This window comes from Coloeus monedula, assembly GCF_965178545.1.
Source record: "Coloeus monedula genome assembly, chromosome: 1".
Classification (NCBI taxonomy): domain Eukaryota; kingdom Metazoa; phylum Chordata; class Aves; order Passeriformes; family Corvidae; genus Coloeus; species Coloeus monedula.
The window spans coordinates 146,151,078-146,169,584 of record NC_138781.1 but is presented as its reverse complement, the minus strand read 5'-3'; the positions used below and the strand labels follow the sequence as shown (position 1 = coordinate 146,169,584).

The window sequence follows — 18,507 nt, the reverse complement described above, 5'->3', positions numbered from 1 at the left end:
TGGTTTTCTCTGTGTCTCAACAAAGACTACCGTGTCATGACCAATTGTACAAATACAACTAAGAAAGAAAGACAACATGCTCTCACTTTCAAGTTGTTCTTTTTGTAAGATTGACAAGAGCAATGTTCTATTTGCATCTCAGTCTGAGAACTGATGGTTCACTGTTATCTTTAGACAAAAACCTGGGAAGCCTTTCTGTACAACTTGGACAGCCTGGAAGAGGAGCATGAAATGATCAGGACACTTTTGTTCAGAGACCAATTTCACAGTGTCTAGATAAAAATGGAACAAACAAATTTTAAGAGTTTTAAGCTCTCTTAACATTTTTTGAAATGCATATGGAGAAATCATGAATGTTAAAATCCTTTAAAGTTATAAAGCAAATGCAAAACTACAATTAGAGGAAGTGCAACGGGAGTCAGCATTATCAGCAGGTTTTGGAAGTGAAAGAGAAGACACAGATCTAGTGATTATCCAGTGGTTTTTCTTTTATTTTTATGAAGGGCACAGGTTTGTGTAGTCACTGGTTCTGCCTCTCTCTTTTAAGAGCTGTGGTTTACAGCTCTGTTTTAAGGCAGCATTTTACAGCAGTAAATGTTACTCATGTCAGGGGTTATAAACCAATGTACACAGCCAGAGAAATCATGAGAATCTGAACAGACTGATCCTGTGCAGATCAATAATCCTACAGGACCTGTGTAATTTTGGATTATTTCCAGACCTTCAGCAAGGCAGAAGCAGAGTCAGAACTTCTGGGAAGCATGTGCTGTGCATACTTTCTGCCAAAATTTTAACAAAATTTTAGCTTTCTAACATGTGCTCTTTCATTTCTCTTTAGAAAGAGAATAACTGCAATAACCATTTCTTATCTCTGCACCCTTTGAAGGAAAGTCTCCTTTGAGGCTCCTTCTTATTTACCAGCAGCTACCAAACAGTGCTATCCAAAACACCATGAAATATATTCTAAGAGTAGGGATACCTGCATGGTACCTTAGATACTGCTGCACTGCAGCTTCACATCAAATAGAGATGCTTGATGAAAACACTAGCATCTGTCATCCTGGTCCTTTCACCTTAAATTAATTGAGATAAATTATCTCCCTGTGTCCTCCCTATGCCTTCCATTCTTTGGAAAGGTCTAAGCTTGTGTCCTTCAAGGTCATAGGCTTGGAGGAATTTTCTTACAAGGAAGAAAGATTATTTAGAACCAGCTTGCACATTTTCCCTGGACTATCTATCACAAGGATTACATATTATTACCATATCAGTATTTGCATACATACAGCATGCACATACCATTTCTAAGTCACACCTACCTTTTTGGCTCCCAGTATAATGTAATACAAAATTAACTACTGACTTCTTTCCTTGTTATTTGAAAGAGCATAACTGCATGTTCCGGTTTGACTGTCCATAGATCTTCCTCAAAGTACAGCAAAACTCAGTCCATACTAACATAAAAATTCTATTCTTTCACTCCATTTTTGCTGTGAAAATTGTTCTTCATTACTGTAGTTTTTACCTTTATCTCTTCTCTGTCCTTTGTTTGTCTTTGATACTTAAGAGGGAAAGTTCAGACTTTCCTCACTCTGCAAACAGTTTCCATGCTATGCTAACCACACTCTGCTATCTGGACTTCCACGAGTAGATTAAGAACCTTGAATAGCACTCACCAATCATGAGTCTTACACCTCAGGTTTGAACTTGGGTGGTTAGATACAAATGCCAACTAAGGCTGGACAGCTCTTTAATTGACTCCATATGTGGGATTCATACATACAAAAGGCAAAACATTAAGATCTGCCCTCTGTGATCACAGCTGGCTGCAGACACTGCAGCTGTGGCATGCACAGTCTGTGGTGTGCAGGACAGAGACAGGTTGCAGGATACAGGAGAAACCAAACCGAAGATCAGCATCTGTTTGAAATGTTGTAACTGACTTTACTCTTCTTACCAATATTCATGCAGTGTCACATGGCAAGCTAGCTGTGAAACTAGTAAAATATATATGAAACTAGCCCAAATGCCACTGTGCCTTCTCATGAAATCTTAGCCTCAATTTTGTATGTCTAGCATCAGGTGAGTCAGAGTTGCAAGGTAGTTTTTTTGATAATTTCCAAAGACAAAATTAGTAACCAGACTACTGCCATAAATATATTAAGTAATTTTAATGCTGCTTAGCGTAAGTCTTTGTTATATACTTTCATCCATACACTCCAGTGTAAATGTATTTTATACAATACAAAGTATTTTTAAAAGTATATGGCTCTAGATAAAATGTTCACAAAAAGTTTCAATGCAATCAGAGAATTAGGTGGGACAAAAATCAGCCAGAGTACAAAAGCTTTGCAAGATTTGAAAAAACTTTCAGGAAACAGATATATGACAACATCCCACTGTTGTAATTCAGGACAACTGAGTGGTTCCATAGTCAGAAGGGTGCTGCTCACTGCTGTGTAACTCACAAGAATCTGCCCTGGGTCAGCAGGGCACTGCTGAGGGTGGGTGCCCCTCAGAGATCCTTGTACCTGACAAGTTTGATAAAGTAACCTCCATGGCAGACACCTTTGTTGGCTCAAGGAGAAGAGAGTGGCTTGGGAATGAAGGAAATCCTGTTTCCCCTTACACAACCACTGCTGGTCTCTGCAGAATAATCAGGTGCACTGGCAAGATGTAGTGAACAAGTTGTTTTACAAATGACAGGGAGCTTTTATTGTCCCAGCTTATCTTTTTGGCACTATTCACAAAAGCAAAAATTATTTACTAGCAAAATAACAAAAAGCTTCACCATGTGCAAAATGACATGAGTGTCAGGGAGCTATCATTTCGTTTTGCTAAATCAATTTTCTATATATAATATCACATGTCATCATACACCAGGATATTCAAGAAAGACTCAATTAAACATCATTCATGCGAAAAGCAAACTCCATAGTGGGCGGACTGCTTTGCATTCCACTGATTTCAGTAAGAGGTTGCACAGGCATCTGTCCAAATAAAAACACCTTTACAACACTGCAGGTTTAGAATGCAACAAATAACACAGTACAAGAATTGAGGTCAGACATTATTCACTATTTGGTAACATTCCATTCAAATTATATTGACTCACATAATACCTAACAAATGCAGCACTTGAAGCAGCAAGAACAAAGCTGTAGTCCAACTAAGTTAAACAGTGCAAAAATTCCTGTTAAACAAAAACATACCATGTATATACACACACAACACAAATGCACTGCTTTGTTTTGTAGTATAAATAGATCTGATTAAGCTAAATTCCTTAAACTAACAAACTACTGATTGACAGTCCCAGTTTTCATCTAGTATGGAACATAGTAAGCTTTAAGGATCAGGTGACCCTAGCTAGACATAGCTATAAGAGAGTATAAAAAGATTTCACTGGATGGTTTTTTAAAATACTTTCTCTGTACATCAAAGTTAATAACATATATATATATATATATATACTAAGTTGGAATTTCAAAGTCAGCTTGGGTTCTGATCATGCAAAGGGCAGCACACAGAACACCCATGACTCTACCAGGAGCCTCAAGGCTCTACCTGTGTGGAGTGCACTGTAATGCTGCAAAGCATTTAATCCCAAGATTTAACAAGGGGGGAGATTTTTAGCTGCCTGTGCAGTTAACATCTTGGCTTAGTTTCCGTTTTCTTCCTCTTCTGGTGTAGCACTGGAATTCTGTTGTCTGTAATGACATACCTCTTTTAGTTTATTCCTAAACTCTCTAATACCCTACAATAAGTACACTTACAATGTGTACACAGTGGAAGTAAATATTAGAAAGGGAAGAGATGGAAACCTGTTTTCTGTTGAGGAAATCCTGATTAGGGGTTACTTGCATTTAGAACAAATTTTAAAAAGGAAAAAAAGAAGTCTTTTTGGAATTAAATTACAGTAAAACAGACAAGTAGCACTTAATTTGATCTGAAGTGGAACACGTGGGTATTAACCTCTCTTCAACTGTTATTTAGCCTCCATCTCCTTAATGCCAGGGCTGTGCTGCAACCATAACAAACAGCTGTTGCAAAGGCAAAAATCTAGAGGAGGAGCAGAGAAAAAAAAAAGAAGAAAAAAGTGAATCACACATATTGTTCTACAATATTTTTCTATTCTAAATGAATATAGGAAGACAAGTGATTCAAAAGGCACTTCCCCCAACCAAAATGCTTAATAAGGTAAAGTTAGGTTTGGGATCCTCTGAAGTTTTCTCAGGAAGTTCTCTGTTATAACCCCATTTTACTAATACCTCATGTGACTACTTTTCACTTGCTTACTTCAGCAGACATTTAGAAATAGAATATGAAATAGAACTTCTGTATAAGTTACAGTACAAAGTAAACAGGTGTATGTACACTGTGTTCTCTTATCTAGACTGATCAAACATCAATCTCAGATGTTTCCAGCTGAGTGCCTTTACCCCAGCAAACATCAAAATAGACATCCCTCTAACCAGCAGAACTCTTTTACTTGCAGGAATACAGAAACAACTCCACAGCTGGCCTCCTTGACCAGATATCCAGCCTTTAAAACAACTTCCCAAGGAATGCCAGGGAAGTTGCTCTTGCTCAAGAACTGAACTGGATGGATTTCAATCGTGCCACAATGAAAGCAAGTATGTAATGTACACTGGACAGAAGAAATGAGAAACTGAATTTCTGAAAAAACATTTCTCAGATTGTCCAGTGCTAACAATGAATTCTGCCTCTCCTAATATACTAATTCAATCATCCTTTGCTTTACATACAAGTGTTAATTTGACTAATTAAAGTTTTGAATAAATGCTACATAGAACCATCATCTGTAAAAAATGAACATACATGTATTTCTAATCATGGTATATAAAAGTAATTCTAAAAGACAGAATGTTAGCAACCTTTCTTCTTTTTGTCATGTAGCTCACAGGACTGTTGAAATGAAGTACTTAAAAGATTTAAAAAAAAAATTTTCTGTATGTTTTGACTTCCTAAATATACACTTTTGCAAAAAAACCTGAAAAGACGCTAGAGACTACATTTATCTTATTCACTGCTTTCCAGCATCTCTTAATTAAGATACTGAGGCAAGTTACAAAAGAGTCTTCTCCTCCCCTGTCTTGACAGGGATTTGAGGGGCTTGAAGAACTGAATTCTCCCTTAAAAAAAATAGTATCTAAGCAGAGAATGGCTTCTTGGAGTGCCCAGTATTCTGTTGTCAGACAAAATGACTCAAGTGACCATGTATTCAGTGGGATCTGAACACACTAAAGGTACACTTAAGGGTAGAATTTGAGATATTTGCTTAGGATAAAGAACCTCCTTTAGTTCAGGCACAGCTGGGACACCACCTCTGTCCTTGTGCCACATGGCCACCCAGGGAATCAGATGTGCTTGAGTGTGTTACTGGCAGGTGGGTGACGTGAGGAACTCTGGCCTTGGGACACTGACATGCCCACTTCACCTCTTCAGGGACTGGCTTGCCAAAGCAAAAGGCTTCTCCTTTCTATTCTGCTCCTGCAGACAGAATGTTAACCTTACACCTTACAGTCATCTGTTTTTATTTTAAGATGAACTGAAGGTGCTTACTGTGCAAAATTTATGGTGCACAGAGTTTTAAGGACAACAGATAACCACAGAGGGTTTAGAAGCTTAATAAATATACACAGTTCCCTGGTAGGCAAGTCTCCGGACGGAACAAAAAATTAAGAGCAGTGGTTTCAGTTCTTTAACTTAAGCCTACCTGCCACACCTCTACTCGGCCCTGAAGAGTCCAGCCAGGATGAAAACTAAAGCCTGGTATATTTTCTGATTCAGCTATGCACACCCACATCACCAAATACATTGATTCAGTGATGATGCAACTACAGTGACAAAAATGCATTCTGAGCTTAGGCTATCAAGAAAAGCACTCTAATAATTGCAATGAGACAGAAGGGTTCTGACAGACGACTTTTATGTCTGATGTAGTAAGTGCGCATGTGGAGCTTCACAAAGACCTAGTCCAAATTTTTTTATCTCCATGGCATGTTCAGGACTATCTAAATGGTATAAAAAAGGCAACTAAAGTTCTGAGCACTGGTGTGAATTTCATACCTCATCCTCTGCTAAAGGCTCAGTTGTTATCTTTTTCTTCGAATAATCAAAACTGTTTTACAAAATACCTTGTCTAAAAATTGTAAGTGTAGTGATCATATATTTAAAATGCTACAGTGAAGAGTAGCAACTCTACACTATACTGAAAAGTAGCTATCACATTAGCATTAGCTTATACAATATTTTTGCATGTTGCTGTTAGGTACTATTTGCTGCTCTCAAAGGCAATTCTTTCTCTCACAGCTCCTCTTTCTATTCCAGTGTGCTGTTAAATTCCCAAGTTGAATGGCAGGCTACAAGTGCTTGCTACAGACTTCGGTTCCCCTGATACAAATATATGAAACACATACCGAGGCTGCTATGCTTATGTTATATTCACGACCACTTAGAATACTCTCTTGTGTGGTGGAGTTGAATTTGCGGGGTAAGTGATGCAGAGATGTAGTTGCTGCTTGCAGAAGAAATGCTCCAAAATAAAAGACAAAAGTAGCCCCATGGAAAATAAAATCCTAAAAAGCAAACAACAGGATCAGTCTGGGCTCCAATATGTATCTAATTCTTCTCATCTCAGTACAAATGAAATCCAACACTGAAACATGAAACAAGAACTGATAACACTAACTTTAGATAAGCAGTGTTAAATCCATCTGAGAGCTTAACCTGGACATGTTTTCACAGCTTCTTGCAATTATAAGCAACTCACTAACATTAGTAGTGATAAAGGGCAGCTCTCCCTCTCCCCAAACTTTATATTCTTTCAAATTAAGAGGCACATGCTCCTCTTTATGTACACATGCTGACATTTTAGACCACCTTAAAGTTACTGGAGTTTACAGAAGTCTCCCTTCAGACAGATAAAAAAGACGACGTATACAGGCCAACTTTATCACAGTTCAAGCAGTACAATACAATCTTGCAGTCCCGTAAGTCCCTTCTCAGCTGTAAACAAAGCTTCAAATATCTTCCCTCCATGCTTAAATTTTGCTTTTCTAAATGCCCAGAAACACCTCAGCTTTGACATAGCTGAAATGTCCAACTTCCCAATACAATGAGATCCAAGAATTGAGGTATATCCACAACTCTCTCTGACTTGGCTCTACCCAACAGTCAGTAACTTGACAGTTCTTCATGACACTGTGGAATAAAATGTCCAAGGCTTGAGAGGACAGGTTTTAGGATTTACTTCAAATATGCTTCTCTCCTGGCCCTCTCTAGGCAATTCCCTCCTCTATGATGAATGCTAACTGAACAAAAGGTTTAAATTCCTAACTCTCATTTCTGCGTTCCATTACTGACACACATAAAAAAGGTCTGGTGCCTTTGCAGGTCCTATTTCAGAGTCCAGTGTTCCAGCAGCAAGATCTAAGGCATGTTCCAGTACAGTTTTAAAATGTCTAAAGTATTCTCCCAACATCTCCTTCTGTTATTCAGTCTGAAAAGCTGATATTTGCACTGCACTCAATTCTTGATCCATACTTTGTGCCTATACCTGTGAAAGTCTGCAAAAGCCACAGACACAGTTTAAAAAATATACACAAGTATATGTACGCTTTTTGATGATATCTATGATATGCAGGCTAACTCCAGTAGTAATGAATCCTTTATGAACTTTAACTTCACTTGAGTGCAAAGGACTACCAGTATGCCTGGAGTGAGAACCCAGGATACTTTATGTGTGTCCAGCAGACAGCACTTGCCCACACTAGAAACCACTGTGTGACACCCTTATATACTGCCTGCCTGAGAGCAAAGTGAGTGTGCTGCATTTCTCTGGACAGGGAAATGCAGTTTCTTCATAGATGTGAGATTTCCTTTTAATGGAAAGAACTTTCTTTTCAAACTTATTACTTGTTCCATATTTGGTCACAGCTGAAGCTACTTAAATCACATCTCCCTAGTCAGTTTTGGTAAGTTATAAGCTGCTACTGCAGTTCCCCATTCCACTTAGATCAGGACCGACTGCATACAGGAGAGATATTTTTCAGGAAACACTTTTTCATTTCCTTCAGTCTACTGCCAAGCCCTCTAACTTCCTTCTCCTGGCAGTAATTATAGTGAAGCTCTGTAGCATCAGTAAGGTTTCACATTTACGTGGCTATGGTTTCTGTGACCAAAAACCCCAAGATCTTATGAGGGACTATTTTTGGGTTTTACTAATTGTTATCATAGTGCCTAACTCTTCCTTGCCTCCACACTTGTATAATCATTGAAACCTCAACAAAAGTGTATGCAAAACATTATCAGAGCAGCATGGTAAGTTAGTTCACATCTAGTTTTGCAAATGAGTGTGTTGTGAGTCAGGCTGTAAAGGGCAGTACAGTCAACCATCAGGTTTAATACACTGATGTACTGAGTGATGGAGCTCCATAAGGTCCATCTTTTCCACTGTATACCATATCATTTTTTAAATATCTCTATTAGTATTAGCAGATACACTTACAAGTATACTAAAGGTATTACTAAATGCAGGACTGCATTTATAGTAACAAAAACAGTTTTAGTGTTTGCAGTAATTAATTACTTATTTGCAAGAGAAGGTAAAAAAACCCCTACTTGCGAAGTCCTGCTAAAGACTTTACTGCCAACAAGTTACAAAACATTTGGGTACCTGAAAATAGTGGTAAAGTGTCTTCTCTTATTTTTGTTGACAGCTGGAAGGGGCTGGGTTTCAGCTACCAAGTTAGAAATAAAAGGATTCCCTCTGCATTTTTTTAAGATGTTGACTGAGTTATGACAGCTTTTTAGATGAAATTACAGATGCAGTTTTTATACAAGTCATGTATCCATTTCCTGACACAGAAAATTTTCCAGCAATTTATTATATACAAGGGGACAAAATTAACAGTACAACAAATCACTGACAGTATCAAGTAGCCAATGTGTAACACACACACAATTGTTATAAGATGAAATTTGTATAGCATTTTCAATCTATAAAAGGCTTTGTCCTTATCCAACAACTCTTAAATAGATGCATGATTGTAAACTGGCAAACAGTTTCAATGAAACCCAGGACACTATTAATTTACTTTACTTATGCACATGCTCAAGGGCTTTGTTGCATCATAATTTGTGAGGATGTTGCAGCATAAATCCCTGTAAAGGCCTCTGTGATTGTAACTGATTATTAGCTTAATTACTGCCTGTATTGTGCTGGAAAGCTGATGCTGCATGTATGTTTATTCACTATCAAAGTGATAAAGTTTGTTTTTAATAGAATCCAGTCTGTTAGCACTGATGGGCTTTGAAATTATCAGAGCTCCAAACTCATGAAGTTTTATGATTTGCTTTAAGGAACTTTTAAGGGCCTGTCCGTGAATTGCCTGAACAGATAAATCTCTACAGATGTTTATACTGAAGCATGCAATTCCAGCTATGATCAAGGAAAGTGCCAATAGGAAAACTAAGCTGCACAGGAAGAAGGTGAAGGTGATCAGCAGTTACAGACAGACAGACTTCAGTAGTTTAGAAGTTGCAGTCCTTTTGGAGGAATTTTTTTTTTAATTATGAATTCTGATCAAAGCTTTGCCACCTCTTATTATTCACTTCCAGTAATATAAGAGAGTGTGATATCATCTCATGCTCAACTACTTGAGTACTAAAAACTCAAAGTAAAAAACTATTCATGACAACAAAGGAGCATGTTAATTACCAGTCAATAACCTGAGGAATCAATGTGGTTGGCAAAAAGTAATACAAACAACTTCCTTTTTTTAACAGGAAGCTACAGCCGTTGAGAACTACTGGCACAAGCAATAACAATCAATTACAGCAAGATTCAGGCTTTGTCTTCAAAATGAAATGCTCAGCAAAGAATAATTATATCTGTAGTCTCACGAAGCTTCCTCTAAGAAAGATGAAGATGTTACGTCTCCTACTAAGACGTTAAGCTATATCATACTGCAGGTTGTTCTGTCTTTCACCACCTAAGGTCTAACAGCCATTCACCATTGCTGCCCTAGCTTTGAGCAATTGACCCAAAAGTCACCAGTAGATTTCTTAGGAACTGGAGGGGACTGGAGGGCTGCTGAAGTCCAGTCTGTGCTATCTCAGACAACCACATCACACAGTATGATCATAAATGCATCCTTTCCTTTACAATATTAAATGTATCTTTCTACATCCCATTATGCACAAGGTGTTACTACCACTTCTCTAATAGCCAGAAAGTATTTTCTGATTTCCAGTTCACAGTAATTTCTGGCCATTTAAACCAATTTGTTGTCACGCCTTGTTTAACTAGTCCCCTTCCTGCTGCTCACGCATTTTATGTGCTCAGGACAAGCGTACTCCTTCAAACAGCTTCAAAAGCTCCTTCAGCCTCCATCATAAAACAGGTCCTGGATTTCCTCTGTCACCTCTGTAACCCTATTCTTTCTTTTTCCAGTTTTGAATTCCTCTGTTTGAAAAGCTTTGTGCTAAAACAGAAGGCCAGGTGTTAAGACTTGGGATCAACACTTCTCATTAAATCATTTTCAGTTTATAAAACAAAGGCAATCCTTAAATAAAGAAAAAATCTTACCGCCTGGTTCCAGTTGACAGCAATTCTATTTGCATAACCAAAGAGGAACACAGAGAGGAACACAATGGAGAGGAACCATGCAGTCACCGCCACAAACATTACCCATCCCTGCAGCAGTGGCAGCGGAACTCGGGTAGAGGCAACCAAAATCCAGACTATTGTTCCAAACAGCTGCAAGGAAAGGAATACAGAGAATAAACTGAGAGATAACTTTTACTCAGTCCTTTCTGCCTAAGAACTGATATCACATGTTACACATAATCAAACGACTCTTAGGAACCAAAAGGAGACACTTCAAAAGTACTCAGAGAGCCCAAGTCCTTCTCTCAGAAATGATAGGCACTAAGCGGAGAAAAGACAAAGCCACTCTGAAATTCCTAAAAGCTCTTAAAATAGTCTTAAAATACAAACCCAGGTGACTTGTGTGCTGCTGCTGAAAATTTTAGCCTTACTCTAATTTTGAGCAAAATACAGGAAATGTGAAAACATGGTTCACACACACATAAATCTTTTTCTATACACACAAGTTAGCACAAAAAGGATGTACTTCAGATTTGGATTCAATCTTGTACTGTTTAGTTTTGTAGTCCTAATCAGATGAGATACAGAAAGGAGATGAAACGACACCCATTTTTCAATGTATTTGTAATACCAAGCTGAAAGAGGACACAAACCAATAAAGTGAAAGAGAAAACTAGAATACAGAATAAGGTGAGTTGTAAACTATGCTGTAAAAACTAGAAAAATGTACAGCTTTCCAGAATCATCATAACTTGGAGAAGAATTCAGCAGTGCCAATTTTCATTTCAGCAGACTGTTCACAGCAAATGAGTGGTAGGGACACTGTGCTAGGGATGGCCTGATGGAGAATTTATGTACTCTAAGACTTCCCTGGTTTAATCAACTCTTGGCCTAAGGAACAGTACTATTTCTTCCTGCAAATCTTGCCTCTTAATAAAAAAGGATAAATGGGGTGAATCACAATTGTCATCTACGTATGTTTGTTTATTACAGAATAATTTAACTTCATAATCCAAGCTGCTGAATAGCGACAACTAAAATCAATTTCCAAAAAAGTTAGTTCTTTCCTGTTTAAATTCTACACATTTACAACCAGGAAGTCAGAGGTTACATTTTCAGATTCAGAGAATTTTCTTTTGTATCAAGGTTGGATAAGAGATACCTTTCAAAAGATGCCTGCTATAAAATTAGTTGGCTCCTCTCTGGCGTTACACTGCAGCAGCACATATGTAAAGATGCATTGCTAGTCTCAGTTCAAAGCTCCCATGGGTTTATGTATTAGTGTTCAAGTTGTTCTCTAGGGTTCCTTTTTTAGAATCTGTGAAGAACCAAACTTTCTCTAGTTTCACAAGCTGCAGGTGCAAGCCTTTTACTTGGTGACCAGAGAGTGATGGGCAGTGAGGAAGCAAAAGGGATAGCAGAAAGTGTCTGTTAAACAAAAAACAGGGACACATGAAATGTTTTCAGTATCCTGAATGTGCAAACTTGCAGGGTTCCTTAAAAATAAATTTAGAACTGTACTGTAGAGACTGCTAATCTCAGCACCCATTGTTGTGCTACTTCCTTCACATTACACCTGTCTACTTCAGCTTGGCTGTCAGATGTACAGTTGGTTGGCCAACTAAATTAACCTTTTGTCCCTACTGACTCTGGGCCTGATTTAGTGCCCAGATTTGTGTTTCGAGTTTCTTTCTCAAGTACAGTTTTACAGTTTCTGGGGTGGGATCCAGCTCACAGGCTGGGACCCAAGCAGTATTCTGCTCTGACTACTAAAAAAAGAAAAAAAAAGCCACCAAAATCAGACTAGTTCTACCAAACCTTTTTTGTTGTTGTTTCTTATCTCCCACTAATCAGTGGCACTGCAGAGCTTCATACCCAACCTCAGCTCAAAGGTCCTCAGCCCTGCGTACACCAGCGAGGTCTAACACACATGACATTGAACATACTCGTAGGAGTTTACAGAGGACGCGTAACACGCGCACAGTCGAAACCTGGTGTAACTCTCCGTGGTGCCTTTTTGGGTCGGGGGCAGAGCGTGGCTCAAAGCCCTCGACAACTCAAACAGCCCCGGGAAACCCACCCGCGGTCCCGGCCCGAGGGGAGCGAACCGGGGCGGCCGGAGGGCGCGGGGCCGGTCCCGCTGCCGCTCCCGCGGAGCCCCGGCCCGGCCCCCACACCTGCCCCGCTCACAAAATGGCAGGTGAGTAGCGCGGGCAGGCCCGCGGCCGCTCCCCACCCCGGCCCCCTCTCACTCACGATCTCCAGGAAGATGACGGCTCCCGAGAAGGTGCGCAGGATCTCCATGCCAGAGGGCAGCGTGACCCGCGGAGGCGGGAAGTAGGGAGCGGGGTTGGGAGGCGGCGGCATGGACGAGGCTCCCCTGGGCAGCATGTTGCTGCGGCGGCGGCTGCTGTGCCGAGCGCGGCCAGGTGGGCGAGGAGGCGGTGGCGAGGGCGGGCGCAGGTGCGGGCGGGGCGGTCCGCGCCTCCCCCGGCCCGGCCCGGCCCGGCCCCGCCCCGCAGCCGCCGCGCCTCGCCCGGGGCCGGGCGGGTGCCCCGCCGTGCCGGGCACCGGAGCTGGAGCTGGGCCGGGTCCGGCCCCTGCCTCTCGGCTTCCCCAGCAGCGCGGCGCTCCGCATTCATGAGTCCTGAATCAGGCCAGCCAGACTCGGGGCGTGATTTCCTAATGCCGGTTTGCAAAAGCTTGTTATTTCTGGTTACAGATATTTGGGGCTTCGAAATTGCGTGGTTGCACTTTTTGTTTTTTTAAAGGAGCCGACGAGGTTGTCCATTCAAAATATTGAAAACATTTCATTTGTGTCTTCTTTTTGTTCAGTCTAGCTCAACTTTCAACTGTGCACAACTGCTTAAGAGTAATAGAAAATGTTTGTAAAAGTTCAGTGTAGAAAAAGGTACATGTTCACCAGACCACTTATAATATTTCTTATTTCTCTCTTATTTCTCCCATTGTGACTTAGGACAGGATATCCTGTCTCTGGGAAGACCAAGACCGAGTTTCACTCAGTGTTATCCCATGCAGTGTTTCTGGGTGTTTGTCCTCCACACATACAGCTGCGACTTTAGAGATTACATTTTAAGAAGGTTTCATGCAAGTGTGTGTAGCTGCTCTGGAAGTTGAAGTAGCTTGGGCATTAAGACTATATTCCTTTATTTTTAGATGCATGATGTTTCTCAGATATGCTTTCGTGATTACAAGAAATGCCACAGCCTGAGATGCCTGTCTTCCCCACCCCAATCCAAGCCCTAGGTGGAGAGCAGCTGGCTCCATAAAACAGGACTCATCTGTGTTTCTGCCGTACTATTCTGTACATAAATAGGTTTGTGATGCTTTAAAAATGCAGTAATAACTGCTTGGCTTTGAAATCATGTCTTCTAAAGGAGGAAGAAGCAAGAGTTTGCATTCTTTGTTGTGCTCTGTCTTCATCCCTATGCCTCTTGTATCTGGATGCTTCTTGTACTCTTAAGGAGGCGATGTGGAGGAGATGAATCTCCTCTTAAGGAGGAGATGAATCCCCATTAGGCTGAAGAAGGCATTAAGCCCAGCCTCTCCTCTTTTCTGAGTGCCTTACCCCATCAGTTATCCAATGAGATAATACTTTTTTCCTCTAGACCTATTTTAAAAGTAAACCTTGTGTCCCATCCTTTTATCATCAGGCAAAGACTCCAGTCTTTGTAGGCAGAAGTGCATGCCTACAGGACCCAGTTTGGGTGTGTTTTAGAAATGAATGGGGTTCAGACTTATGCCTAAGTGATTAGGTGTAGGGGGTTTATTCTTGGGGTTGCATTTTGGAGACCATATGTCCAATTAATTTCAGTCTGACCCTAAATCTATTGAGACTGCCCTGCAGAGGGAGAAGTCTGAGTGGACTGGGTACAAAACAGGGTTGATTAGTTTATGATTCAGAACAAGAAATGTGATTGCACTTACCTTACATGAAGTATAAATAATACTTGGTCATAAACATTTCCAGTGTTATTACCCATCTGCACAGTTCATCTGTATGAACTCCAGCAGTACTGGATTTTACTAATGATTGCATACCATGTGCAGACACTTTTTCTTGCTTGTACATACCATTTCTTTTTACTTGCACATTCCTTTATAGCACTTAATTTCTTGAATTTTAGTAGGTTTTCACAGAAAGTCTAAATTTCACTTTCATAAATAGGTATAGATATAGTGAGTAGATTTTGGCAGTGCTTTTTCCTAAATCCTAATCATGTGCATGGAGGTGGCTGTTTAAATTATTTTTGCTGTGTTCAGGCAAGATGCACTACAGTTCCATGTGGAATTGCTTTTATACTGATTCATGTACTGTTTGAATCTTTAAAGAACTGGATTCTTTAAGAGATTAGTGTCAGGATTGCATTTTTATGTTTCCACGCAAAAGCACATGTTTGTCTTAGACTGCTTTTTAATAGCATTTTTATGTAACTAATTGCATCTTGGCATGTTACAAGGTAAACTAATGATGCAGCTCCAAGTCCACCAGAGTCAACAAGTAGACAGAGGTATATTGATTCACTGTGTGTAGGAAGGTCTGTCTATACAACCACAAGGACTAAAAACTGCTCTTAAATGGCTATAAAAAGCTCTTTCCCCTTTGTGTTCTAATGCTTATGGCAGCCTAATGTAAAGGTGGCATTGTCACAGAACTACTAAACCACTTGGTGTCAATTTTAGATTATGAAAATAATTGATGATTTAATTCTATATATATAGAAATTAAAATATCTTTTTTGGAATGCTGTAATTCTTCTCCCCCAGGTGACCAACCATTAGAAAAATGCAGTAAGTTATAAAAATCTATAGTCAGCTATAATAAAAGATAAATTAGTATTTTGAAAAAACATAGACATACATCCTACGGGATATGAAAATTACTTACACAGCAGTCCTATGCAGCAAGATTCAGACTACCTTTTGTGATGTATGGCATGATACTTCTGGAAGAGCTGAATATTAGTAAGGATACCAGAATAATAGGTGAAAGTAATGCCAATATAGGAATTCATGGTCCTTAACACCTTATCTGAGTATGTTATCAGGAGCACTTCAGGAAGATGATAATCTCACGATGATGATATAATCTCATGTCCTGTGTTACAGTGTGCACAAGAGCGGTCTGCCAAAATGGCCAAAGAAGTGGAAAATACAAAACAAATAAATGACAGTAACCCTATTCTCCTGTGGCTCTGTTTATGCACAGATTTCCCCAAGCCAGAGTGGAGCTAAGCAAGGTTTTCCTGACAGTATTAGGACTGCTTCTTTCTTCCAGTTACCTTCTTGTTCTGGAGGAAGTTGCCCTCAAAAGTCATCTTTATTTCTTTTAGATTTGCAAAGCTGCTCTTTCTTAAGAAGGAACACAGAGTCTCCTAATCCTATAGTTCATTACATATCAAAAATAGAAAGCCCGGAGCTGATCATGTAAAACTGGCTTTTTGTTTATGGATGAATTAATTTAACATGCTCCTGGAAATTGCATACAGGATTCTGATCTCATACTGGTACAAACTCTGGAGTCATTCCCCTTCAGCCAGTGAAATTAAATAGGCATAAAACTGGTTTGCATAAGAGGAGTGATAAGGAAAGCCTTTAGCGTCATTTGTGTAGTGTATTTACTTAGTGGTAACAGAACTTCAGGGTTGTGGTTGGACCTATGCATATTATGAATTAGTGTTCAAATACCACTACATTGTTGAGATTTCTTGGGAGGCAGTGCAACAGTTTTAATTTTAACAGGTGGGGCCAGGCTTGTGAATGCATGCTGCCCCTTTTTGCATCATTACACTAAGGGAAAAACAACTGTTGAAATCTCTCATTTCATCCAGTTAAACTGAGCTTGGGATGTGTGCTGAGGAGAGGAGGTGAAGATAAATGTGCCACCTGTTTGATCCACCAGTCCCAGGGATGGCTGGTTACCAAACCAGTCCCTGGAGTAACTTAAAGCAGTGTCAGAGCTGCTCTCAGCAGTGATTTCTGGCTAGCTCATAAGGCTGTAGTGGTACTCTGGATATCGCTTCTTCCTGCAGAAGTGTCTTCTGTGCCCAGAGCTGTACTTTGGCTACTTTAGCTCTCAGGGAGCTTTACTTTAAAGCAGGGAATCCTTAGCTGACTGGTTAGGGGTGTTGAGGGTCTCTTCACACAGGTACCACACAGCTGGGAGGCTGGCACGGAGCCAGGGACCCTCCTTGGTGGTAAGCTGTGTTCCCAAGGTCAGACTGAGGTTCCTGACCTGTTCTCCTAACATTGTTTCATGTTCCTAAGGTTCCCAGCACTTCATTTGTTTGACTTGGTGGCACTGCTGTTCTCTAGCAGTATAGTGTAACGTGCCAAGGGCCAGTTTTCCTTTAATTTACTTTGAGAAATTTCTTTTACATCTGTGAGGGTGCAGCAAAGGTAAAAATGCAGAATCTCATCACAGTATAGAGGAGGATTCTGACCTGAGATGGTGCAGGAGGCAAGGTGGGTAGAGAGGGACATGGCAGAGCAGAGCAAAATTACCTAGAGGGAAAATGTCTCAAGAAGTCAATGTTCTGCTCTTGGCAGAGGTGAGCCAGCAGGAAAAATGGTTTGCATGGATTGTCCTCAGAATAGAATGTGAAAGTCTTAGAGGTACAAACTGGGAGCGTATCATTGCTGTAGCTGAGGGATGAGTAAATAGCACTGGTTGTTTATGACAGAATTGCCCAGGGAAACAAGTAGACAGACTGCACAGCAGCAATACTTTTTTTTCCCCTGTCCCACTCCAGCTTCATGGTATAAAAGAGGACCAGTTCAGCCAGTTGCAGAGGAACTCAGGGAGGATGTGCTAAGTGCTGCCATTGCAGCACTGTGGCATTGATACTGCTGGTAGCATGGGCCTCTTCTCACTCTGTCATCACTCAAGACTTGATGCAGTAATCTTTACTCATAACATGGTGGCCTCTGATCTTATCTCTTGTTGGGCAGCAGTAGGTACCTATTATTTTCATGAACTGTCAATGTTTTCAGGAAGTCACCTTTTTCCTCAGTTGGAGTTTGTTTGCCTTTTGGAGACTGTTTGTTTTATTGAGCAAAATCCTGGCTAAAAATCCAGTAGAAGGCAAAGGATAATTAAGGAAAAGACAACGGTGGCTTTATTTTGTGATGAATGAATTCAGGAAGGAGAAGCATGGAGACATGAAAATATGATTGTATAAAAAAGCAGTGTAGTGGTTTGAAATAGCAGAAAAATGCTGCTGCAAAAGGAGTGAGTCTATAGATTTCAAAGCACTCTGAGTTTGTTTGTAATAAAAAGGATTTATCAGTGTTACAATGCATGCACATAATTAGGACTTACCTGATGACTGTTAGTAGGATGGTAAAGAGCTCTTTGTATGTAAGTATGGGCATCGTTAAGGGAATCATAAGTAACTTCTATATTTTTAGTTTCAGTTTGATTAAAACAGCAGGGTCTTATTCTACTGACATCTGTTGTTATTTACAGTAACTGCTGGAGTTATAAGGCTGAGAGGGAGCTCTTCAGCTACTGAATCACTGAATTTGGTAATCCTTTTACTGAATCCTTTTAATGCATCATTTCAAAACTGTGTCCAAGACTCCAGCCTCCAACCATCCAGTGCCTCTGGTGTTCACAAAATTAATTAATTTCAGTACTACCAGAACAGTTTAAAAATAAACACAAAACTTATGAGTCAGATACACCGCCATGTTCTATCTTCTCTATGGACTGTACATTACATGGACATTTTTTCTCTTTTAAATGATAGATGGAAAGCCATTATTGGGATTTTTCTTTTAGATAAGAAATGTTGATGCAGCTTCTAAAAACCTTCAGGTGGTCTGAGCCACGCTTCTGCACCTTTAGACAA

General features: G+C 40.0%; 1 protein-coding gene across 1 annotated transcript; it reads right to left on the bottom strand.

Moving 5' to 3' along the window:
- Positions 1–3,978: 3,978 nt before the first annotated feature.
- Positions 3,979–13,024, bottom strand: MAL2 (mal, T cell differentiation protein 2; the record flags this gene model as incomplete). The annotated part of the gene is made up of 4 exons (XM_082296290.1): positions 3,979–4,059; positions 6,441–6,599; positions 10,613–10,783; positions 12,890–13,024. The coding sequence occupies 4 exons, from the start codon at positions 13,022–13,024 to the stop codon at positions 3,979–3,981; spliced, it is 546 nt and encodes a 181-aa protein (XP_082152416.1).
- Positions 13,025–18,507: the final 5,483 nt, after the last annotated feature.